Source organism: Plecotus auritus, assembly GCF_963455305.1.
Source record: "Plecotus auritus genome assembly, chromosome: 9".
Classification (NCBI taxonomy): domain Eukaryota; kingdom Metazoa; phylum Chordata; class Mammalia; order Chiroptera; family Vespertilionidae; genus Plecotus; species Plecotus auritus.
Window position 1 is genome coordinate 124,358,811 of NC_137783.1, and position 18,502 is coordinate 124,377,312.

Genomic DNA, 18,502 nt, shown 5'->3' on the forward strand with positions numbered 1-18,502 from the left:
TACCACATTAAACCATAAGCAACTTGAGGCAAGGACCCTTCCAGATTCCTGCGTGGAACCTGCCATAATGTCTGGAATATGCGCCCACAGTAGGCCCTCAGTAAACGCTTCGCTGAAAGACAAGGAAAAGAGATGCACTGCATCTTTGCAGGGTCACTCCTACCTCAGTTGCTCCAGTTAAGCAGTGCAGAGACGAAGGCGTGCTCTCCCATGGTCTCGAGCAGGGGAGGGGCGAACCCTGCTTTTCTGGTCTCCAGCCTTCCTCAGACTCCAATTTCCTCCCTAGTTGACCATAGTCTGCTCGGCCCCAGGTAAACACCTTGCCGGTTTCTAAAAACAAACATTATTTGAGTTAACACTACATTCCACAGCTCTCATGGGTATGCACTAAATTATAAGAGAAAGCGTGAACATTTGTTTGAATACCAACTACTATGTACCAGGAGCTTTCCTATCTACCTGTAAAGAAAGCACGGGTATTCACTTTTCTTTTTAAGATTTTTTAGTTGATTTTTAGAGAGAGAGGAAAGAAGAGGGAGAGAGAGAGAGAGAGAAACATCCATCAGCTGCTTCTTTCACATCCCTCACCAGGAACTGAGCTTTCAACATGGGCAAGTGCCCTAACTGGAAATCAAACCGGCAACCCTTTGGTGCATGGGATGATGCCCAACCGATGAACCACATCAGCCAGGGAATGGGTATCCACGTTTTACATATGTGGGAAACTGAGGTTTGAAGAGATGAAATACTAGTAACTTGCTCAAGATCCAATCAGTGGTGAGCACCGGAGATGGATTCCAACAGGCTGATTCTAAAACCTACCCTCCTGCATCTTAACAGACATGGACATGACTACAGAGAACACCCACCCTCGCTTCATAGCCTACACACCCTCTCCTCTCCCCACAGCCTCCCTGCATGTTGCCCAGATGTCTGTTCTCAGGATCTCCTTTCTCTCTCACCCAATCCAGGGTCCCCATCGGCCACCCTTAAGTTCCCAGGCTCCTGACTTGCCCTGTGTTACAATCTCTTAGGGTCTTACTCTGAGCTCAATTAATGGCCAGTTTCGGGTGGTTTCCCTCCATGTGACATAAAAGGGCCTTTTGGAGTCTAAGCTCTTACTCAAAGGAGCAATTCTAAGTCCCCAGGCAAGTGTCTATGTGTGCTAGAGAAGGGAGTGGAGAAGGGAAAAAAAAAAACACAAAATCATTTAGAGCCAGAAAAGCATTCCGTTCCCCAGATGCACCACCTGGGAAGCTGGCCAGTGCTGGAGATGATTGAAGAAAATGAAGTTTGGAAAAAGAGAAATGGCCTCTCTTCTCCCAGATAAGAGAAAATTCACCAAATTCATTCAGTTGTACCAAGTGGCGCATTTGTTATTTCAACAGAAATGCAAAATCCGATGAGGCATAGATTATTAACAGATTCTCTGCAATAAATATGCATAGCCATGTGCGCTGTATAAATACTTTATACATGTTTATTTTAACAAAGAAAAACTTTGCTTATGAGACAAAACACCAAGTAATGCATATTAAATTCTAGACAAATCTACTACATACTCTGTGTTTAGTATCAAAGCTTCATCTGGCCCCACACTCAACATATGGCTTATAGTGTCAGCTAAAAAACAACCACAGACTCGCGGGGGAAATGTCAGAATATCGCAGGGATGCAGGGCTCTGCAGGAATACGGTTCTCAGGATCCGTCTGCTCTTAGACTCCGACAGATATCAACAAGTGCACAGGAACCTAACTTCTGAGCTTCTTCAAAAAGGAAGCAACGTCTGGGCAGCCCATGGGGTAGCACCTAGAGGCCTCCGCTATGCTGTTCCTTTTGCCATGGATGGCCTCACCTGATAAACAATGGCTCAAACTTTACAGTCCAGTTCATGTACCACCAGTTCAGTGAAACCTTTCCTGACCCCTCAGTTCTCCACAGAAAGGGTGAAACCCACCCTCCCATGAGCCATCTTTATGACCATACTCATCAACTACTATGCTCCCATTTAACAGCCGAGAAAATTAAGGTTAGGGGAAGTGACCAGCCCTGGGCCACCTCTCCTTCTACAAGCCCATGGTACCCCTCTACATTGATTATTCATACTGGTCCACATCCCTGGATAACCACTCAACACTCTTCCTTCTCTTCTGTAGGATTAGACCAAAAAAAAAAAAAAAAAAAAAAAAACCCTATGTGCCCCACACCCAGAAAGCATCCAAAACTGGCAAACTGTCCCTCTACCTAAGCTGGCTGATATTTACAACCAGACTGCCTTAGCGGGGAGATTCCCAAGCAGCCAGAGGAGGAGACCATAATGTAAGTGACCCTAGCATCCCTCTGCTGGGAAAAACTGGCAGGTTGCTATCTGCAATTCTACAGAAGAACTGTGTTATCACAAACCCCATAATGAATCCCTTCTTATCAAGTAAAACATCATAGAACCTTCTCTGCTATTGATTACTGATGTCCAAGACAGACAAGACTGCCAGGATATGGTGCCGCCATTATGACGTCTCCAATAGCAATTCAACCATTGCACTTACAGAGCACTTTTCACCTTCAGAGTACTTTACAAAGATTAACTAATTAATCCTCATGCCCCTGGGGAGGCCACAGACATTCTATTAGAGACAAGCCCAGAAGCCAGGCCAACTCGGTGCCTAGCCTTCAGTCTCCAGCCTGTTTGCACAGACAGGCAGGCACACTCTCTGAAGCTGCTTCCCCCAAAATATACTCTGCATCAGAAAACTCACAAAGGACATAGGAGACACTTTTCTTTTTTCTTTTAAACAGACACTTATGGACCACCTCCTAGGTGCTGGCAGATTCATAGACACTCTCTCAATTAATCCTAGTAATTCTGTGATGTACGGATCATTACGCTTATTTTACAGATGAGGTGAAATGACTTGAAGATGAGGTGAAATGACTTGAGAGAGGAAATGACTTGGTCAAGTCGAAACAACCAGCAAGTGGCAGAAATGAGATTTAACTTGTCCCTCAGACTCCAGGACCAACAGAATCTCTAATGATTGCACAGCTGCTGTCACAACCTGACAAACCCTGGCTGAGAAACATCGTTCTTACAGTGTTTGAGGAGGGGGAAAACCCTGATTAAATGGATATGTTCTGTGTACCATCCAGCTTTCCTCACTTCCCAGGCGGACATGCAGAACTCCGGACTCTGAGTACTAAAATCCAGGCATTAAATATAAGGATTATGATTTTAGGTCACCTGGAGTAAAAGAAAATAATAAATCCACACACAGAAGATGTTCATTACTGCACTGCAGATAAATGTCTGCCTCAGGCTGAAGCACACCATCAAATCTAAGGAGATTCAGATAAAAAATGTAGCAAATGGAATCTTTTCCTTAGAGTAAAGAATTACATATTACTACCATATAATAGAGAAACATTAATATCACTCAAAAAATGTAGGCATGTGTCTCCAGATAAATGATAAATGACAAACAGCTCAAAATAAAGTCAGCAAGCAAAACCTAATTCAAAGGTATATCCATGTGAGAATTAACAGAACTGTGGAGCCAAGAAATGTACATGGCAAAAGATCCCAACTCCAAGTGGAAAACAGCAGGGGCCAAATGAGTAGTATCCACAATGAATGCCCGGGGAGCTTGAAGGAAACATTTCAAGCTACAATGATCCTGGCAGGCCTGATGGAACAAGTGGCATTTAAGGTGAACTTCTCGATAGAAAAAATAAGAGAGAATCCTAGGAAGATTAGCAATGACAGAAATTGAAAGACACAAGGTAGGGCAGGTGGAGAGTGAGAGTCTTGAAATATTTTCCCCTATCAGTGAAATATTTTTAACATACCACCAATGTGTGTGTATTCATTTATTTATTAAAGTATGCATTTGGCCCTAGCCAGTTTCGTTCAGTGATAGAGCGTCGGCCCTTGGACCAAAGGGTCCGGGTTTGATTCCGGTCAAGGGAATGGACCTCGATTGTAGGCTCAATCTCCAGCCCCAGTCAGGGGTCCATGCAGCAGGCAACCAATTGATGTGTTTTTCCCATATCAATGTTTCTCTCTCTGTGTCTCTCCTCCTCCCTTCCACTCTCTCTAAAAATTAATGGGAAAATATCCTCAGGTGAGGATTAACCAAAAAAAAAAAGTATGCACTTGTACTGCATACATTTATAAATTATAAATGTACTCTTACTCAAAAATATACAGTGTAAAGCATAGTCAAATATAGAAAATTTAAGAGAATTAGATTTAAAAAAAGAAACACACATAAAAGAAGTCAATTTTCTCTTCCCACACCCTGGCAATTGCTTTTGCATGCTCACTTTAGGGACCACTGCTAGACAGACAGACCATGGGGAGACTGCAGACTTTGAGCAGGGATAGGGCCTGATGAAAGGAATGTTTGGGGATGGTACATCTGGCAAAGGACCAGAGAGCTCCAGTAATAATGATATTCATACTAACACTTCCATAGCACCTACTATGTGCCAGGCACTACTCTAAGCATTCTCTGTATAGTATCCAGTTTATTTCTCCCAACAACCCCATAAGACAGACACACTTACCTGCCCCATTTACTGACAGGGAACAGGGCACTTACCTTGCTCCCAGTGGTAGTAAAAGGGGAGGGGACAGGCAGAGAGGGGAGGGGAGGCAGGAAGGAAAGAAGCCTATACACACACACAATAACACAGTCTAAGATGCATCAGGGCTGAAAGGAGGGTTGGAATCAGGTGGTGGGGAGGAGTTAAAATTTGCGAGGCTTGGTACCCAGTTAGATGTGAGAGAACAAGAGGAGATAAATAGCACTCTGAGACCAGGATTTCCAGCTTAGTGGGAAGGCGGTGGTACCACTAAAAGAAACAGACCAAGGGGCAGAGATGCTAGACCAGGGTTCCCAGCAATGAAATTCATAAAATGTTATTTCATTACCAAATAACTGAATTCTTCTGGGACCTTTGGCAAACACCGTATCAAATAGTCAACACAAATAAAGAAGTAAACGAGGAAGAAGACAACTAGGTGCACAGCCCTGGAGGAGGGGAGGGGTGGTGCTCTGAGGTTAGAGGATACTTAGAAGGGTGGGTGGATGGTAACTATTCGAGTGGGTAGCTTCCTTTACTCTCCATCACAGGGCTGCCTGGAATGGTGGTAAAGGCAGGTGAGAAGCCACAGCTACAGGCACAGTGAGAATCTGAGCTCTTCAGTGAAGAGGAATTTCTACCCTGCTCCAGGGAAAGGGGTCCTGAAGGTGACAAGAGGGTAGAGTCAGCATAGGGACTACAGTCAATAATCCATATATATAAAAGGCTAAGTGACCAGCCAACTGGCCGGTAGGTATCACTCACACTGACCACCAGGGGGCAGACACTCAATGCAGGAGTGAGCGACAGCAACTTTGCAGAGTGCCCTCTGGCACTCTGGGACCCCTCAGGGGATGTCGGACTGCCAGTTTCGGCCCTATCCCTGCAGGCCAGGGCAAAGGACCCTACCTGTTGGAGGGACCCCTACTCACTCTACAGATGCCCTTCGAGTCCCAGCGCTGCCCCAGATGCAGGCCGGGGAGGGACCACGGGAGGTTGGCTCCAGGGGTTGTCCAGCCCTTCTTGCCCATTCCCGCCCCGCTGGCCACCTTCTAATTAGTTTACTTTCAATGTGCATGAATCTGTGCACTGGACCTCTAGTACTGTAATAACTCTGTATGGTGCCAGGTGGGTACTTGAATTAGCGGGAATTACTTTGTAAACTAAATAATTGTCTAGCCACTATACCATACATCTGACACTAATATAAAATAATATTGAATGTCAACTGTAATCGAAAAATAAAATTTAAAAAAAAGAAACAAAAATCTCAGAGAACCACATTCCTCACCTTGGTCGTACTGGTGTAAGTTTATACATTAGAAGGACTGTTTGATTAATGTGTGTCTCCCGCACCACAAAGTCAGCTCTATGATAGCAGAGGCTCTCTGCTTTTGCTCATCCCTATATCCAAGAATAATGCCCAGCACAAAGTAGGTGCTCACTAAATATCTGTGGCCTGAATGAACAAATGACTCTACCTGCCTCTTGCTCACCACTGTGGAACTGTATCACTCGCTGGCTCCTTCTTGAGCACACTACCCCATGTCTGCAAATGGGACGAGTAACAGCAACCCTATAGGGTTGTCGCAAGGTCACTTTTGCATGAAGTGCATGGCCCATAATAGTAAATGTTAGCCACTATTCTATTATTCCCTCAGACTGAACATCCCAGCCTGGTTACCAAGGATTTCTATAGTTCCGCCTACAGTTTCTACCAATTTGTCAAATCTTCTCAGCCAACTCCCATCTACCAATGTCTCAGGGTCAATTCAATGTCTCTACCAATAATTGAAGAACGAAGGAGCACTAAAGGCTCTGTCATGAAATTCTGGGTTTCTGTTCAGATTCAAGCACAGTCTCTGGCACATCAGAGGCCTCTGAAGTACTACATGACACAAATGAATTACAGCTAGGAAAAAAGAAAAACGCAAAGAGGACAGCAGTGGAGAAGAGAGATGAAGCAAGGGGAGACGGGAAAGGGAGGAAGCTTCCATTGAAGACTCAGGCCTGGATCCTAATCCTGGCCTCTCTGCTAGGCTACATGACCTTGAACAGGTCCCTTCTCCTCCAGGGACTTAGACTGCCCCGTCTGTAAAATAAGAGGGCTGGAATAGCAGACCCCTGAGACATCCTCCCGATCTAAACCTCAATAAATGATGTCTAAAACTCTTCAGGGTCAAAATGAGCAGTGTATAACATAATGTTACTGGCGCCTTTGGAAATTTTAGTCTGCCCATGTCCTAAAATAAAACATCTACTTTAATATCAAAGACCACTCACTTAGTTCACAATTTAAAGAAAAATTGGGACTGGACTGCATATCCTATTTTTTTAAGTAAAATTTCCCTAGTCCCCAAAGTCACCTCATGAGCAATATCACATAATAAAAAGTTTGGAATTTTTTTAAAAAACTAAAATCTCCAATCATGGGCTGCCCAGTTAAAAAGGGGAGAAGAGGCAGCAGCCTGCAAAGGGAGAGTGAATAAAAAGGTAAGGAACAGGGGAGAATTTATTTATTGAGAGCTGACTGATTCTAACACTCTGCTTCTGGCACTGCCATTAAGGTTGTATAATTTAATCAACCTTCACGATTGGTGTGACTAGGAAAAGAAACAGATCACAGAAGTTAAATGACTTGCTCAAGATCACAAAGCTAGTAAGTGGCAAAGCTGCAATAATAATGATAATACTAATACGGCTGTTCCATTTTCACCACTGACTTTAGTAGCTGTCAAATCAGAGCACCAGTGACAAAAGTCAAGACAGACTGCACCCTGAGGAGCTCCCGGCAGCTGTAGGACTATCTATACCACACAGGTTCGGGGCTTCCCAGAAAAAAAATGGATGCTTTCTGCTCCCACACCAGGCGAGAGCATCTCAGGAAGCCCCAATCCTAGTTTGTTTAGCAACCCCCTTGCTTTCCACACAGTGCCTCCTTCCAAATACCTATGTTCTTCAATGCTGAGGGGTTGCCCCTTTGTCAAGGGCACATTCACTTCCTCCCTCCCGGCCTTAGGGTCATGCTGTGCCCCAGCTCGAGATGGTCAGCCTGTAATGCTGGTGGGCTTGCTTGTTCCACCTACGCGCCTGATTCAGACGCCACTGCCTCCCTAACGCGTCCCATCATCCCTTTGTCAGAATAAGCCAACCCTGCCGTTAGAAGCCACTGGCATGGTGCTTGTATCTCTGTTCCAACAACTATTCTATGCCACCAAATGTAAGATTATTTGACATGTCTTATGTTGCCCTCTATATTCATCAAGGTTCTCCAGAGAAACAGAACCAATGGGATAGAGAGAGAGGTTTATAAGGAACTGACTCACGAGATTATGGGGGCTGGCAAGTCGAAAATCTGCAGAGCCGATGTCTCAGTCCAAAGGCTCTCCTTCAGGAAGAGCTGATGTTCCACTTGGAAAGCAAGTGAACTCTCCCTTACTCAGGGAAGGGTCAGCCGTCTGCCATATCCAGGCCTTCAATTGATTGGGTAAGGCCCACCACACTAGGGAGGGCAATCTGCTTTACTCAGTCCACCATGTAAATGTTAATCTCATCCAAAAACACCCTCATAGAAACACTCAGAATAATGTTTACCAAATATCTGGGCATCCTGTGGCCCAGTCAAGTTGACACGTAAAACCAACCATCACATCCACTAAGGAGTGAAGAACAGTGAACCTTTCTCTCTGTGTCCTCACAGCACCTAGTACAGGGCCTGACGCAGAGCAGGTGCTCAGTGTTTGCTAAAAGGAAAAGGAGCTATGGGCATCGCTCTTACCATGCCACCAAGGACATCACACACCATCCCACCCAACTCCCTGAAGAGAAAATAAAACAGAGAACAATAAATAACTTTTCCAAGTCACACAGACTACTCAAAGCAAAGCCAAGCATTCACAATTTGCAACAAATCATTCCTGAGCGCTTCCTCACTGCCAGGTGCTGTCCCAGGTGCTAGGGGCCACAACACTGAACAAACAGACAAAATTCCCTTCACAGAACTTACATTTCCAGTGCAGGGAAGACAGACAATGGACAAACACACATACACACACACACACACACACACACACACACACACACACAGAACAGATCCCCTGGCATATGACTTGGGTGTTAGAGAGGAATGTAAAGTAGGGAAAGGAGATAGGTAGAGCTGGGGAGGGAGGCGGAAGCCCGGGACCTGCACCCAGCTCCCCACTCCCTGTCTGGAGCTTTTCCTCTATAGCATCCGATCTTTCTGAAAGGAAGAATCTTAAATTTAAGAGACCTCAGCCAATGCTAACTACCTCTCAGGGCTGTGATGAAAAGGGAGACAATACACATGAATGCACTTCGTAAACTCTAAATGGAGGTGCTGGTAATATATGATGACTATCACTCTTTCTCTAAAGTCAGTTTACAAAGAACCATCATGCGAGGCTGGAACACGATTCCCGGTCCCGAGGGGCCTGCCCTGGCTGAGTGCAGGGCTTCCTGCCCCTGCAAGGGCCCAGCAGCACATCAGCTGCCACTCACACCCAGCAGCCACTTGACACCAGAGAAAACTTCCTGATTGAGGCCAGCGCCTCTGCAGATGTTTCCCAAGTCATTTCACATTCAAACGCCAAAGCTTCTTCGCATACTTTTAAACTCGTATTAATAACACTTTAAAATGCAGATTGCTGCCTAATCTTAGCTGCGTAATTAAAAAATATATAATCTTGCTTCTCTCCCTCCCAGCAAGAAAGGAAACTGTACCCCAGGGCTTCTGCAGCGAAGAATCACACCCTGCAGAAAAGCTAGTAGGAGGCTCGAGGAGGGGAGGCAGTGGGGAGAGTTCAAGCCAAGAAGTGAGGCTAATTCCTTAATTTTAGAGAAAATGAAAATGAGGCTGAAGGAGGGAAATGATTTACCTGAGGACACACGTGTATTTTGGCAAAGCCAGAACCACAATCCCAGTTTCCTGCTTCCCAGTAGACTCTGACTTCTGCCTCATGGGGAGAGGAGAGGAGGAAGACAGACTGTGAGTTCTCGGAGGGTAGGAATCTTACCTATGTGACTCTCCTTATGCAGTGAGCACTGTTCACCTGGAGAAACAGCCATAGGTTTCAGATGTTCAAGGGGATTATGGGAACAGGGTTCAAAGTTCTTTACGTTCAACTTAGATTCACAGACTGTCACAGAAAGAAGGGACTTCATGGCACCCTAACCCAACCATCTGCTTCTAGAAGGGAAAAGTGAGGCCCAGTGAGGAAAGTGACCGATTTATCCAAGGTCACATAGTGAGTGAGAGGGAAAGCAAGAATAGATCCCAGGCCACCCTGACTTCTAGTACATCCTGTCCACAGCTTCTCAGAAAAATACCCCCAACTTCACAGGGTTCTCCTCTCCCTACCTAGAACTGCTGTCCCTGACCCGGACTTCAGTTACTGCCCATTGCCAAAGATCATCAGCAGTTTCCATCTCTGTGAAGTTACAAAACAAGTAAAAAAAAAAAAAAAAAAAAAAAAAAAAAGGCCACGCACTGCACCCAGCTGTTGGTGAGGCCGAGTTTTCCACTGATGAAGATGACTCACAGCGCCGGAGCTGGTGGCAGGAGCTGGAAATGAGACTTAGCAAGGGAAAGCCGCAATTCACAAGCACGCCTGGGCCTGTAGAGGAATGCTTGAGTTCCTTCAGTAAAACCCCAAGACCTGGCTGTGGGAGCACAGCGCCCCCTGCAGACCACCATGAGGCCCCGCAGCAGCAGGACCAGAGACAAACCATAAACTGGGGGCAGCCATCCTGCTAAGCCCACCAAGATATCGAAGCTGTTATGTTGGCAAGCCAGGAGATCCTACAACCCCCCAGAAATATTATTTGCATCCTCAGCTTCCAAAGAGAAAATGGGTTTTGGTGCATGGGAGACCCAGATTAAGAACTTCAAGCTGGGGAGACAAAGGCTGGCCCCAACCTTTTGGGGCAAATAATTCACCCAAGGGCAGGAGCAAGGAGGGGAGGGAGCCTATCCTGGGATGTCAGTTCACGGTCAACTAGTGATAACGTTTCCGGACAGGACTTTGGATGGCGCCTCTCAAATTTCTCCTAGCCCCACCCTTGGGAACTCTCCCAGGGTCCTCCTGAGACACGGGTATAAGAGACCTAGTGGAGGCCTAACAAAGCTGCACTCATGAGTAGGGGAGCTGTTTCCTACCCCCAAACGTCAGGACACTTCAAGGGAGAGAACTGAGCAGCAGGACAAGGTCAGAAGAGTTCATGGAAGTGACGATGTCAACTCCACTGTCAATGGCTTGGGATTTGCCACTTGTTTCAAGCAGAACCACTAAGAAGAACCAGAGTGACCAAGCACCCACCAGGTAAAGAAAGATAATCCGGAGACGGAAGCCCCAGTAACTTCAATCAGGGAAGGGGGACACTTGGGATCAGAATCCACTGTCAAAGTTGGTGGGCTGTGTGACAAGCACTGAACTTATATTCAAATTGTTCATCTGAAGGTGCAGGGCCTTGCGGTTTGAAGGGCCCCCAGTCCAGATGCATGGTGGGACAGACTGTTTACTTCCACATCTGCTAATTTTCCTCCCACTAGGCTCTCTGCTCCCATCTGTCCCTCAGGCCCCAGAAGAAGCACCTTTTATCAGCACCCACCTCCTGTAAAAATTTAACATGGTTGAGATTCCCTCTCAGGGCCTTCACCTTTAGTCACACCAGACACAGTAAGGACCAAAGCCACAGAGTCTTCCTTGGAGAGGCTGACTCCTCCGCGGCCAAGGACTGGGAAAGGCATCTGTTACACAGGATTTTTCATTTCATAGGATCAGCTCCAACCAAATCAGCAGAGCACTGTTACTATGGACCATCTGTCAGGACCCGGAAACAGCTCTGTTACATAAAGGGGCTGGTGTAATGAAATTTATTAAGTTGGATTCTTCCTCTAGACGAAGCCCTTGAAATCTCTCTTAGGAGGGGCCATGTGGGGCAATGGAGGGGCACAGAGAAAGGGACCCATGGGGCCCAAATCCTGGCTCTGCATCCGTTAGCTGTGGGGCCATCTCCCCGAGCTTCTGTTTTCTCAAATTTCAAATAAGGATGAAATGGTCCTTTCCAGCATAATTCCATGACTTAGGATTTTTTTCACCAAAATGGCAAAAAAAGTAGGCTTACGCTGATATTAGTTTTGTAATAAAAAGAGCAGTGCCTTCATATGTGTGGGCTTAAAAGGGAGAAGTGGTAAATTGAGCCATGAACGCTGGGGCTGGCTGGAGGACGTGAACAGAGGAGAAACCGAAGGTTGAAACCTCTGTCAGCGCAGGCAGGAAAGGCCCAAGCAAACCTCCAATGATTTCACTGGGAAGCAGTGCTGTTAGTGAGCCCCTGCCTGTGCACGCGGTAGTTTCCAGTTTACAGAGTGCTTTCCTAAGCAGGACCTTCCTGGAGCCTCACAACACCCTCAAAGCTGACAAGGTGACGCTGCTGGCCTCCATTTCCCATTGGGCAAAGTAAGGCTAAGACCTGGACAAGGTGGGTCCACGGCTCTTAACCGCTCTTCAGTCTCCTTGCATGTGAAATGGGAGTGAGCCTTCCTCGGCAAACTGTGTAAGGATGAAGCAGATGATTTTTTAAAGCCCTGCCGCAATGCCTGGCACAAAGCACGTCCTTGATAAATGCGAGTAACCCTTTCCTACACACCTCCGTCTCCTCAGGGCGGGTGGGGGCAGCCCCACAGTGGCTCATCTTCAGGCCCTTAGGAAATGCTCAAGCTGGAAGGAACATGGCAGCTCCCTGTGTGACCTTCCCTGTGGCTCGAGACACCTTCCCAGGAGGCCAACCAATGCGTCAGATAACTCCAGTCCCTACTGATCGCATGGATTCTAATAATCACCCCAGCTCATAGGGGATAGGGCTCCCCTAAGAATCCAGAATACCTCAAAATCAGCCAGAGATAAGAAATGAGGCAAAAAACAAGCATGAGGCCTCAACAGGAGAGCCACTCCTCCACTACTCCTGTGTATCAGCCACCCTCCCACACCTCTACTTCACTGCCCCTTCCATTGCTCACAGAAGAAAGCCTGAATGAGGACCCATGCCTATGATACTCGAATGTTTCCAGTCCCTTCTCCTTCTGTCTGGTCCCATGTTGAGCAAAGTGCACCAGGAGTGCCTGGTCGGTTCGGTGTGCTCAGTGGTTGAGCATCGACCTATGAACCAAAAGGTCACAGTTCAATTCCTGGGTTGTGGGCTCGATCCCCAGTGTGTGGCGTGCATTGGGCAGCTGATCAATGATTCTCTCTCATCACTGCTGTTTCTATCTCTCTCTCCCTTCCTCTCTGAAATCAATAAAAATATATTTTTTAAAAAGTTGCCCAGGTGTACTTCCCACTTCTATGCCTTTGTCTTCAGTATTTCCTTCTACCTGGGAGGTCCCCCCCCTCACCTCTGCCTATGCAATAAATGCTTATTAAATAATAAGGTGAAGGAAGGAAGGTGTAATTGAGTGAATAGTGTAATATATACCTGTGAGGCAGACAAATTAAGGATTATGATTCTCATTTAACAGATGAGGATATTCAGGCCCAGAGAGGCTAAATGACTTGCCCAAGATCACAGAGCCAACAAGCAGCCAAATTCTAATTTGAACCTGGCTCTTCAGGACTACTTTGGCCACGTCAGGCTTCCTCCTAAGGTAAAAAGTCACTCTCATATTAAGAAAAAGCTGATCCAAGATTCCTCAAAATGGGCCACTTTCACCTTGGCACACACCCGAGAGCACTTTAAGGCACTGGCTGGCACTCTGATTATTGAGCGTTCCCATGAGACAGGCAGGTCCCCTGAGAAAGGGCAAGCACAGTGTCATCTGTCAGGAACCTAAAATGATGGTGAAATTACAGGCTGATCACTCAGAGCTCACTTTCAGAGGGTTCCTGGACCAAATCAACCCGTTCAGGAAAGAGGAAGAGGACTCCTTGAATGGAAGTACCAGGGACCTCCGAGCCCTTCCCAGACCATCTGGTGAGCTCGCAGCATCCTGCTGCCCCCACCCACTGTGGACAGATAGGGAAGCTGAGGACCCACAGCAAGGCCTTGCAGACATGCAGGGGCAAAGCTGGCCCCAAGCTCTGGGGCACCGGGCCCACTGTCAGCCTCAGTGAACTGAGGCTCTCAGCCTGGGCTTCTCTGAGATGGGGAAGAGGGCAGGCCCGCAGCTGGTTCTCCTAAGCACAGCCACTGAAAATGCACAGCTTCCACATGAAAAGTTAAAGCCATCCCATGGAACTAGCCCCCACTGAGCCTCTCCTCTGTGCCAGGGGAGAGCCAGGGATGCATACAACAGACCAAGTTCCTAATCCGAGGGGCTCGTGTTTGGTGAGAAGAGAGAGACAAGTAAACAAGAACGACACTGTGGTTTCAGGCAGTGAGAACTGATCTCATGAAAAATAAAGCAGGTGGGAGTAGACTGTGGCTGGGACAGACTGGTTGGTGGCTATTTGCAATAGGGTGACATTTGGGCAGAAAGCCCTCGGGGTGTGGCAATAGCTGGTGGGAATCACAAGTGAGCACTCCCAGCAGAGGGGACCACCAGAGGAAAGGCCTCTTCTCAGACATAAACCCGACCTTGCAGGGTTGAGGAGTATGTAATTGGCAGCATCTGGCAGAGCACCTAGTCCATGGCAAGTTCTTGGCAAAGACTGGTTCCCTGCCCTCCTCTGACCCTCTTGGATATATATTTTTTTTTAATTCGTTAAACAAATTGTGCTAACTCGTGTCTTATTGCAGCGTGCCTCTGACAAGGCCCTGGGCCTGCCCATCTGTTGGGTATAAAAACTGTGAGATGACCCTTGGCAAAGGTTCTGGCACAGCACAGCCTGATGGGAGGGCCTTAGCCTAGAGGAGAACGGGGCAGACAGGAGAGCAGATAAGGCAATGGACACTGCCCTCACTGCAGGTGGGAGGTGGACATCATTAGGACCAGACGCTTGAGACACCTGGATCAAGGCAGAGAGTTAACTCTTGTCTCCTTCCCTTCTTACTTCTGTCACTGGCTCAGGGCCCAGGCCCTTGTCTCCTGACTCACCCATAGGGCAGCCAGCTAGAGGCCAAACCAACTGCAGTTCTGATCACAAGCAAGGAGATAACTGGGTATTATTACCTTATGGTGAGACCTTAGGTAGCCCCCTTCCCTCTCTGGGCCTGAGTTCTCCCACCCATAAAAGGAGAAGAGGGCCTGGGTGACCTCTGGGGTCCTTGCAGCTCTGACCTTGCTAATTCTGACTCCGGAAGCTGGCCCAACCCCCCCAAGGCTGTCTGCCTGCCCACTGCTGCCATCTGGTGGCCCTCCAGGGTCAACTGCCCTTGGCTTTAACAGGCCCCTGACAAGCCCCCTTATTCAAATGCAACTATTTCTAAGAGTGAATCCTGCTCCTGCTTCAGCTTGACACACACTGCACTTCTCCAAACCACAGATCAATTGGTATTCACTGCCAAACTCAAAAACCAAAAATAACGCCAGAACTTTATCTCTCGAGGAGAGATGACACACTGCAGCTGAGAGTCTGACCTCCCTACTCAAAGGGAGGAAGTGACCTGCCCAAGGTCGCACAGCTGCCTGGCTCCCAGACCAGCTCACAATTCCACTTTACCAGAATGCTTAGGGCTGGTGGGCACCCTGGAAACCAGAAAATAAAGTCAGTCCACAGCCAAGGAAACAAAGCCTTTGAAAGGTGGGAAACAAACTATCAGGATTCCTTGCAAACCTCAAGAAGTGGTAAGATAGGGTATGTGAACATGTGAGCAATGCTTGCGGAAATTCACTGGAAATAACAAACTGGCAGCGCCCAGTTATCTCCTTACCTTGGAGAGCCTCGATCATAAGGACACCTGCAGGTCTTCCATAAGCCAGCCTCCAAGCCACCACCGCAGCCTGAATCCTAGGCTAGGCAGCTCCCCAGAGGACAAGAAAGACACACTGGGGTGGCAGCATGAGTCTGCATGTGCTTCTGCCACCACCTGAGCTCCTCAGGATAGAGCTATAGCTTGTCTTCTCCACCTCCAGGCCTCTCAGCACTTGGCCAGAGGAGCTCAGTAAAGGTCTACACAGGCAGATCCCTTATGCAATCATGGGAACTGTGCACCCTTTGTGGACTCAACTGACCACTCTTGGCTCTGCCTGCAGCCTTCTCCTGAACCCCATAATGCAGATCCTGAAAAAAAAATACTATAGGTCACTTGTCTTTTCTGGCCTCTATTATCTCACATATGCAGCATGTCACTTGTCTTTTCTGGCCTCTATTATCTCACATATGCAGCATAACTGGGTTCTACTGGATGATCTTAAACGTCCTTTTAATTCTAAAATTCTAGAATTTGAAACCAAATCAAGGCCAATCAAGGCTACTCTTCACCTGCAGGGCAGATGAGAAAGGAGAACGTAATCAAACAATGCTTCCCTCTAGTGGTTTAATGCTGTCACTACACTCCCACAGCTCTGAGCCCAACCACTAAACTCTATTTAACCCCACCCTGAATTCTGAACAGAAATCGGCTTGCCCGGGTGCAAAGGAGCAGGAGAGAAAGCAAGGACACCAGGCTCCAGGAACCAATGAGGCCTATGAGCAGGTTCCATGCCAGTGGAGAAATTCTTCATCTTTATAAACAAGTATATCTTGGAGCCCAACGGACCTTTTGTGACCTCTATCTCCTCTCTTCAGATGAGGAAACCAAGGCTCAGGGACATTCAGAAGGGACTTGCCTGAGGTCACAAAGCTGACTCACAACTGGGCCAAAAATAGATGCCCGCTTCCCTGCCTCCATCTACAAGCTCTTGCCTCTTTTCCATGCAACCTCCCGTCTGAGGCCAGTGGAAGTGACCTGTCAAGGACTCATACACAGAAATGGGTGGCAAAGAGGCCATCCGTGTACTGAGGGGCAATTTTATTCATTAACTTTAACATTTATGGGGGATGTAATCAACTGAAAATTACATGGTCTGCATAGAAATATATAAAAGAAAAGAAAATCCATTCATAATCCCACCAATCAGAGATAATATTCTGGCATATTTTTTCTAGTCTTTTCTATGCAAACATCCTTTTTTGAAAAATGGAAGTTATGGTGTGGTAAGTTATTGTAATATACTCTTTTCACTTACTATAGCATGAGCATATTTCTGTCATTGAATGTCCCTCTAAAACATTCTAGTTAATAGCTGTATGTTCCAACATGTGGTTGTACCATAGTTTACTTAACTAATCCCCCTACAGTCTCATTTGTTTCCATGCATTTGTTTTTGTCATTATAAGTTAAGTTACAATGAATGGCAATATTCTTAATATTTTAACACCCATAATTATTTCCTTAGGCCAGTTTTATGTATACTTATATATATATATATGTGAATGACAGAATTTCAGAGCTGGAATGGCCCTTAGAAATTAGTATGTCTACAACCTCCTATTGCCCAAATGGGGAAAGGGAGACCAGACTTTTATGTATTGCCAAAGGACAAAAAGAGAGCAACAGAACCAAGTCCCAAACTGTCCACCCATTCAAATGTGACCTTCCAGAAGGATTTCACACCCTTCCCTGAGCACCCTCACCCACACTGACCTCTCCTTCCTCTGAAACCCTAGTACTTTCAGTGTCGGGGCCACTCCTCTCGCTCTTTGTCACATTCTTTTTTATTCTGCCACTAAATATTTAATATGTTCACCCAACTATAAGGAAGGTAGTTCTGGATTTTATATTCCCTTGTATTCTGTAGCATAGTTCTATAGACATGTAAGTGAGCATTCTACAAACCCGGGCTGAAGAATCAAGGGTAACTAAGAATTATCTTCCTTATTGCTTGGGAAAGTCACTAGCAAAAGCTGGAGAAAGACGCTTCTTGGAAGAGTAAAAGATGTTCGGTTAAAGAGTTAGAACTTTCTGAGACACACACAACTTGGAATCAGAGCAGCAGGCTTGGGGACAAAAGACCAGGTTCAAGTTTTAGCTCTGCCCATTTATGTGAACCAGGGCAATGCAGCTAACCAATCGGGCCTTGTCTGTGCAGCAAGGATAATCTTGCCAACTTCACATGAGGAAATGGATGTGAAAGCACTTGCTAGTGATAAAAGTGGTCCACGAGAGCTCTGACTTGCTAGGTATTATAAATGGAAATGCAGCTGCTGCTGTGAATCCTGGATGGCCTTCTGACCCTCATTCCTGGGGCACCATCTCCTGGTTTCTACTCCACGCACATATCCATTAAGGGACTCCATGGCTATGCATTTCAGGTAAGATTCAGTGTTTTCTTGAAGCAGAACTTCATGTACAGAAGGAACTATTATTCCTGTTCAGGGCCCTGGGTGTGATTGATTAAGTCAGCCTCACTTCCTCATCATCTCTAGAGAGAAGGTGACAAGATGGACAGGGCACTGGACCAAGAGCCACGAGACCTGTGTTCTGTCCTGGCTCCTTCCCTCACTCCCTGTGCTTCCCCCTCTTCGGTCCTCAGTTTCCCCATCTCTAAACTTAGGAGTCAGGCCACTGAGCTCTAAGTTCCTATCCATTCATGACATTCTAGGGATTCTAGGATAAAAACGAATGACTTCAACAAGTAAAAACTACCCATTTCAAAAGAGTCCTTTGGGCTTGGTTTGGTTTTCAACCATTGGGTTTTCAAAGTTCTAAAGCACAAACATCATGAATTCCAAACCACCTGCTTTAAATAGAGCCCATGAGGTCAGAATCTCCCTAAGCTCGGCTGAGGTTTCATGACATATGGCCCTAAAGAAGAAGGAGTGATATCCACTGTCACCCCATTCTAGAAAGGATCTTGGTGAAAGAAAAAAAAACACACAGAAAAATCAGCATTAGATGTATATTTATAAACTTGGATTAGTGTGAATCAATGGCTAAGCTTGAATTTCACTAGAGCTTAGACATCAAATGCAATAAAATATT

General features: G+C 46.5%; 1 protein-coding gene across 7 annotated transcripts in view; it reads right to left on the reverse strand.

Annotated features, from left to right (window-relative positions):
• SERGEF (secretion regulating guanine nucleotide exchange factor) overlaps positions 1-18,502 on the reverse strand; it is a 201,624-nt gene that overhangs the window by 152,600 nt on the left and 30,522 nt on the right. For all 7 annotated transcript variants that reach the window (XM_080640394.1, XM_080640397.1, XM_080640395.1 and 4 more), the window contains one exon: positions 164-330. In XM_080640394.1, coding sequence (XP_080496520.1) covers positions 164-330 — 167 coding nt within the window. The remainder of the gene's footprint in view (positions 1-163; positions 331-18,502) is intronic.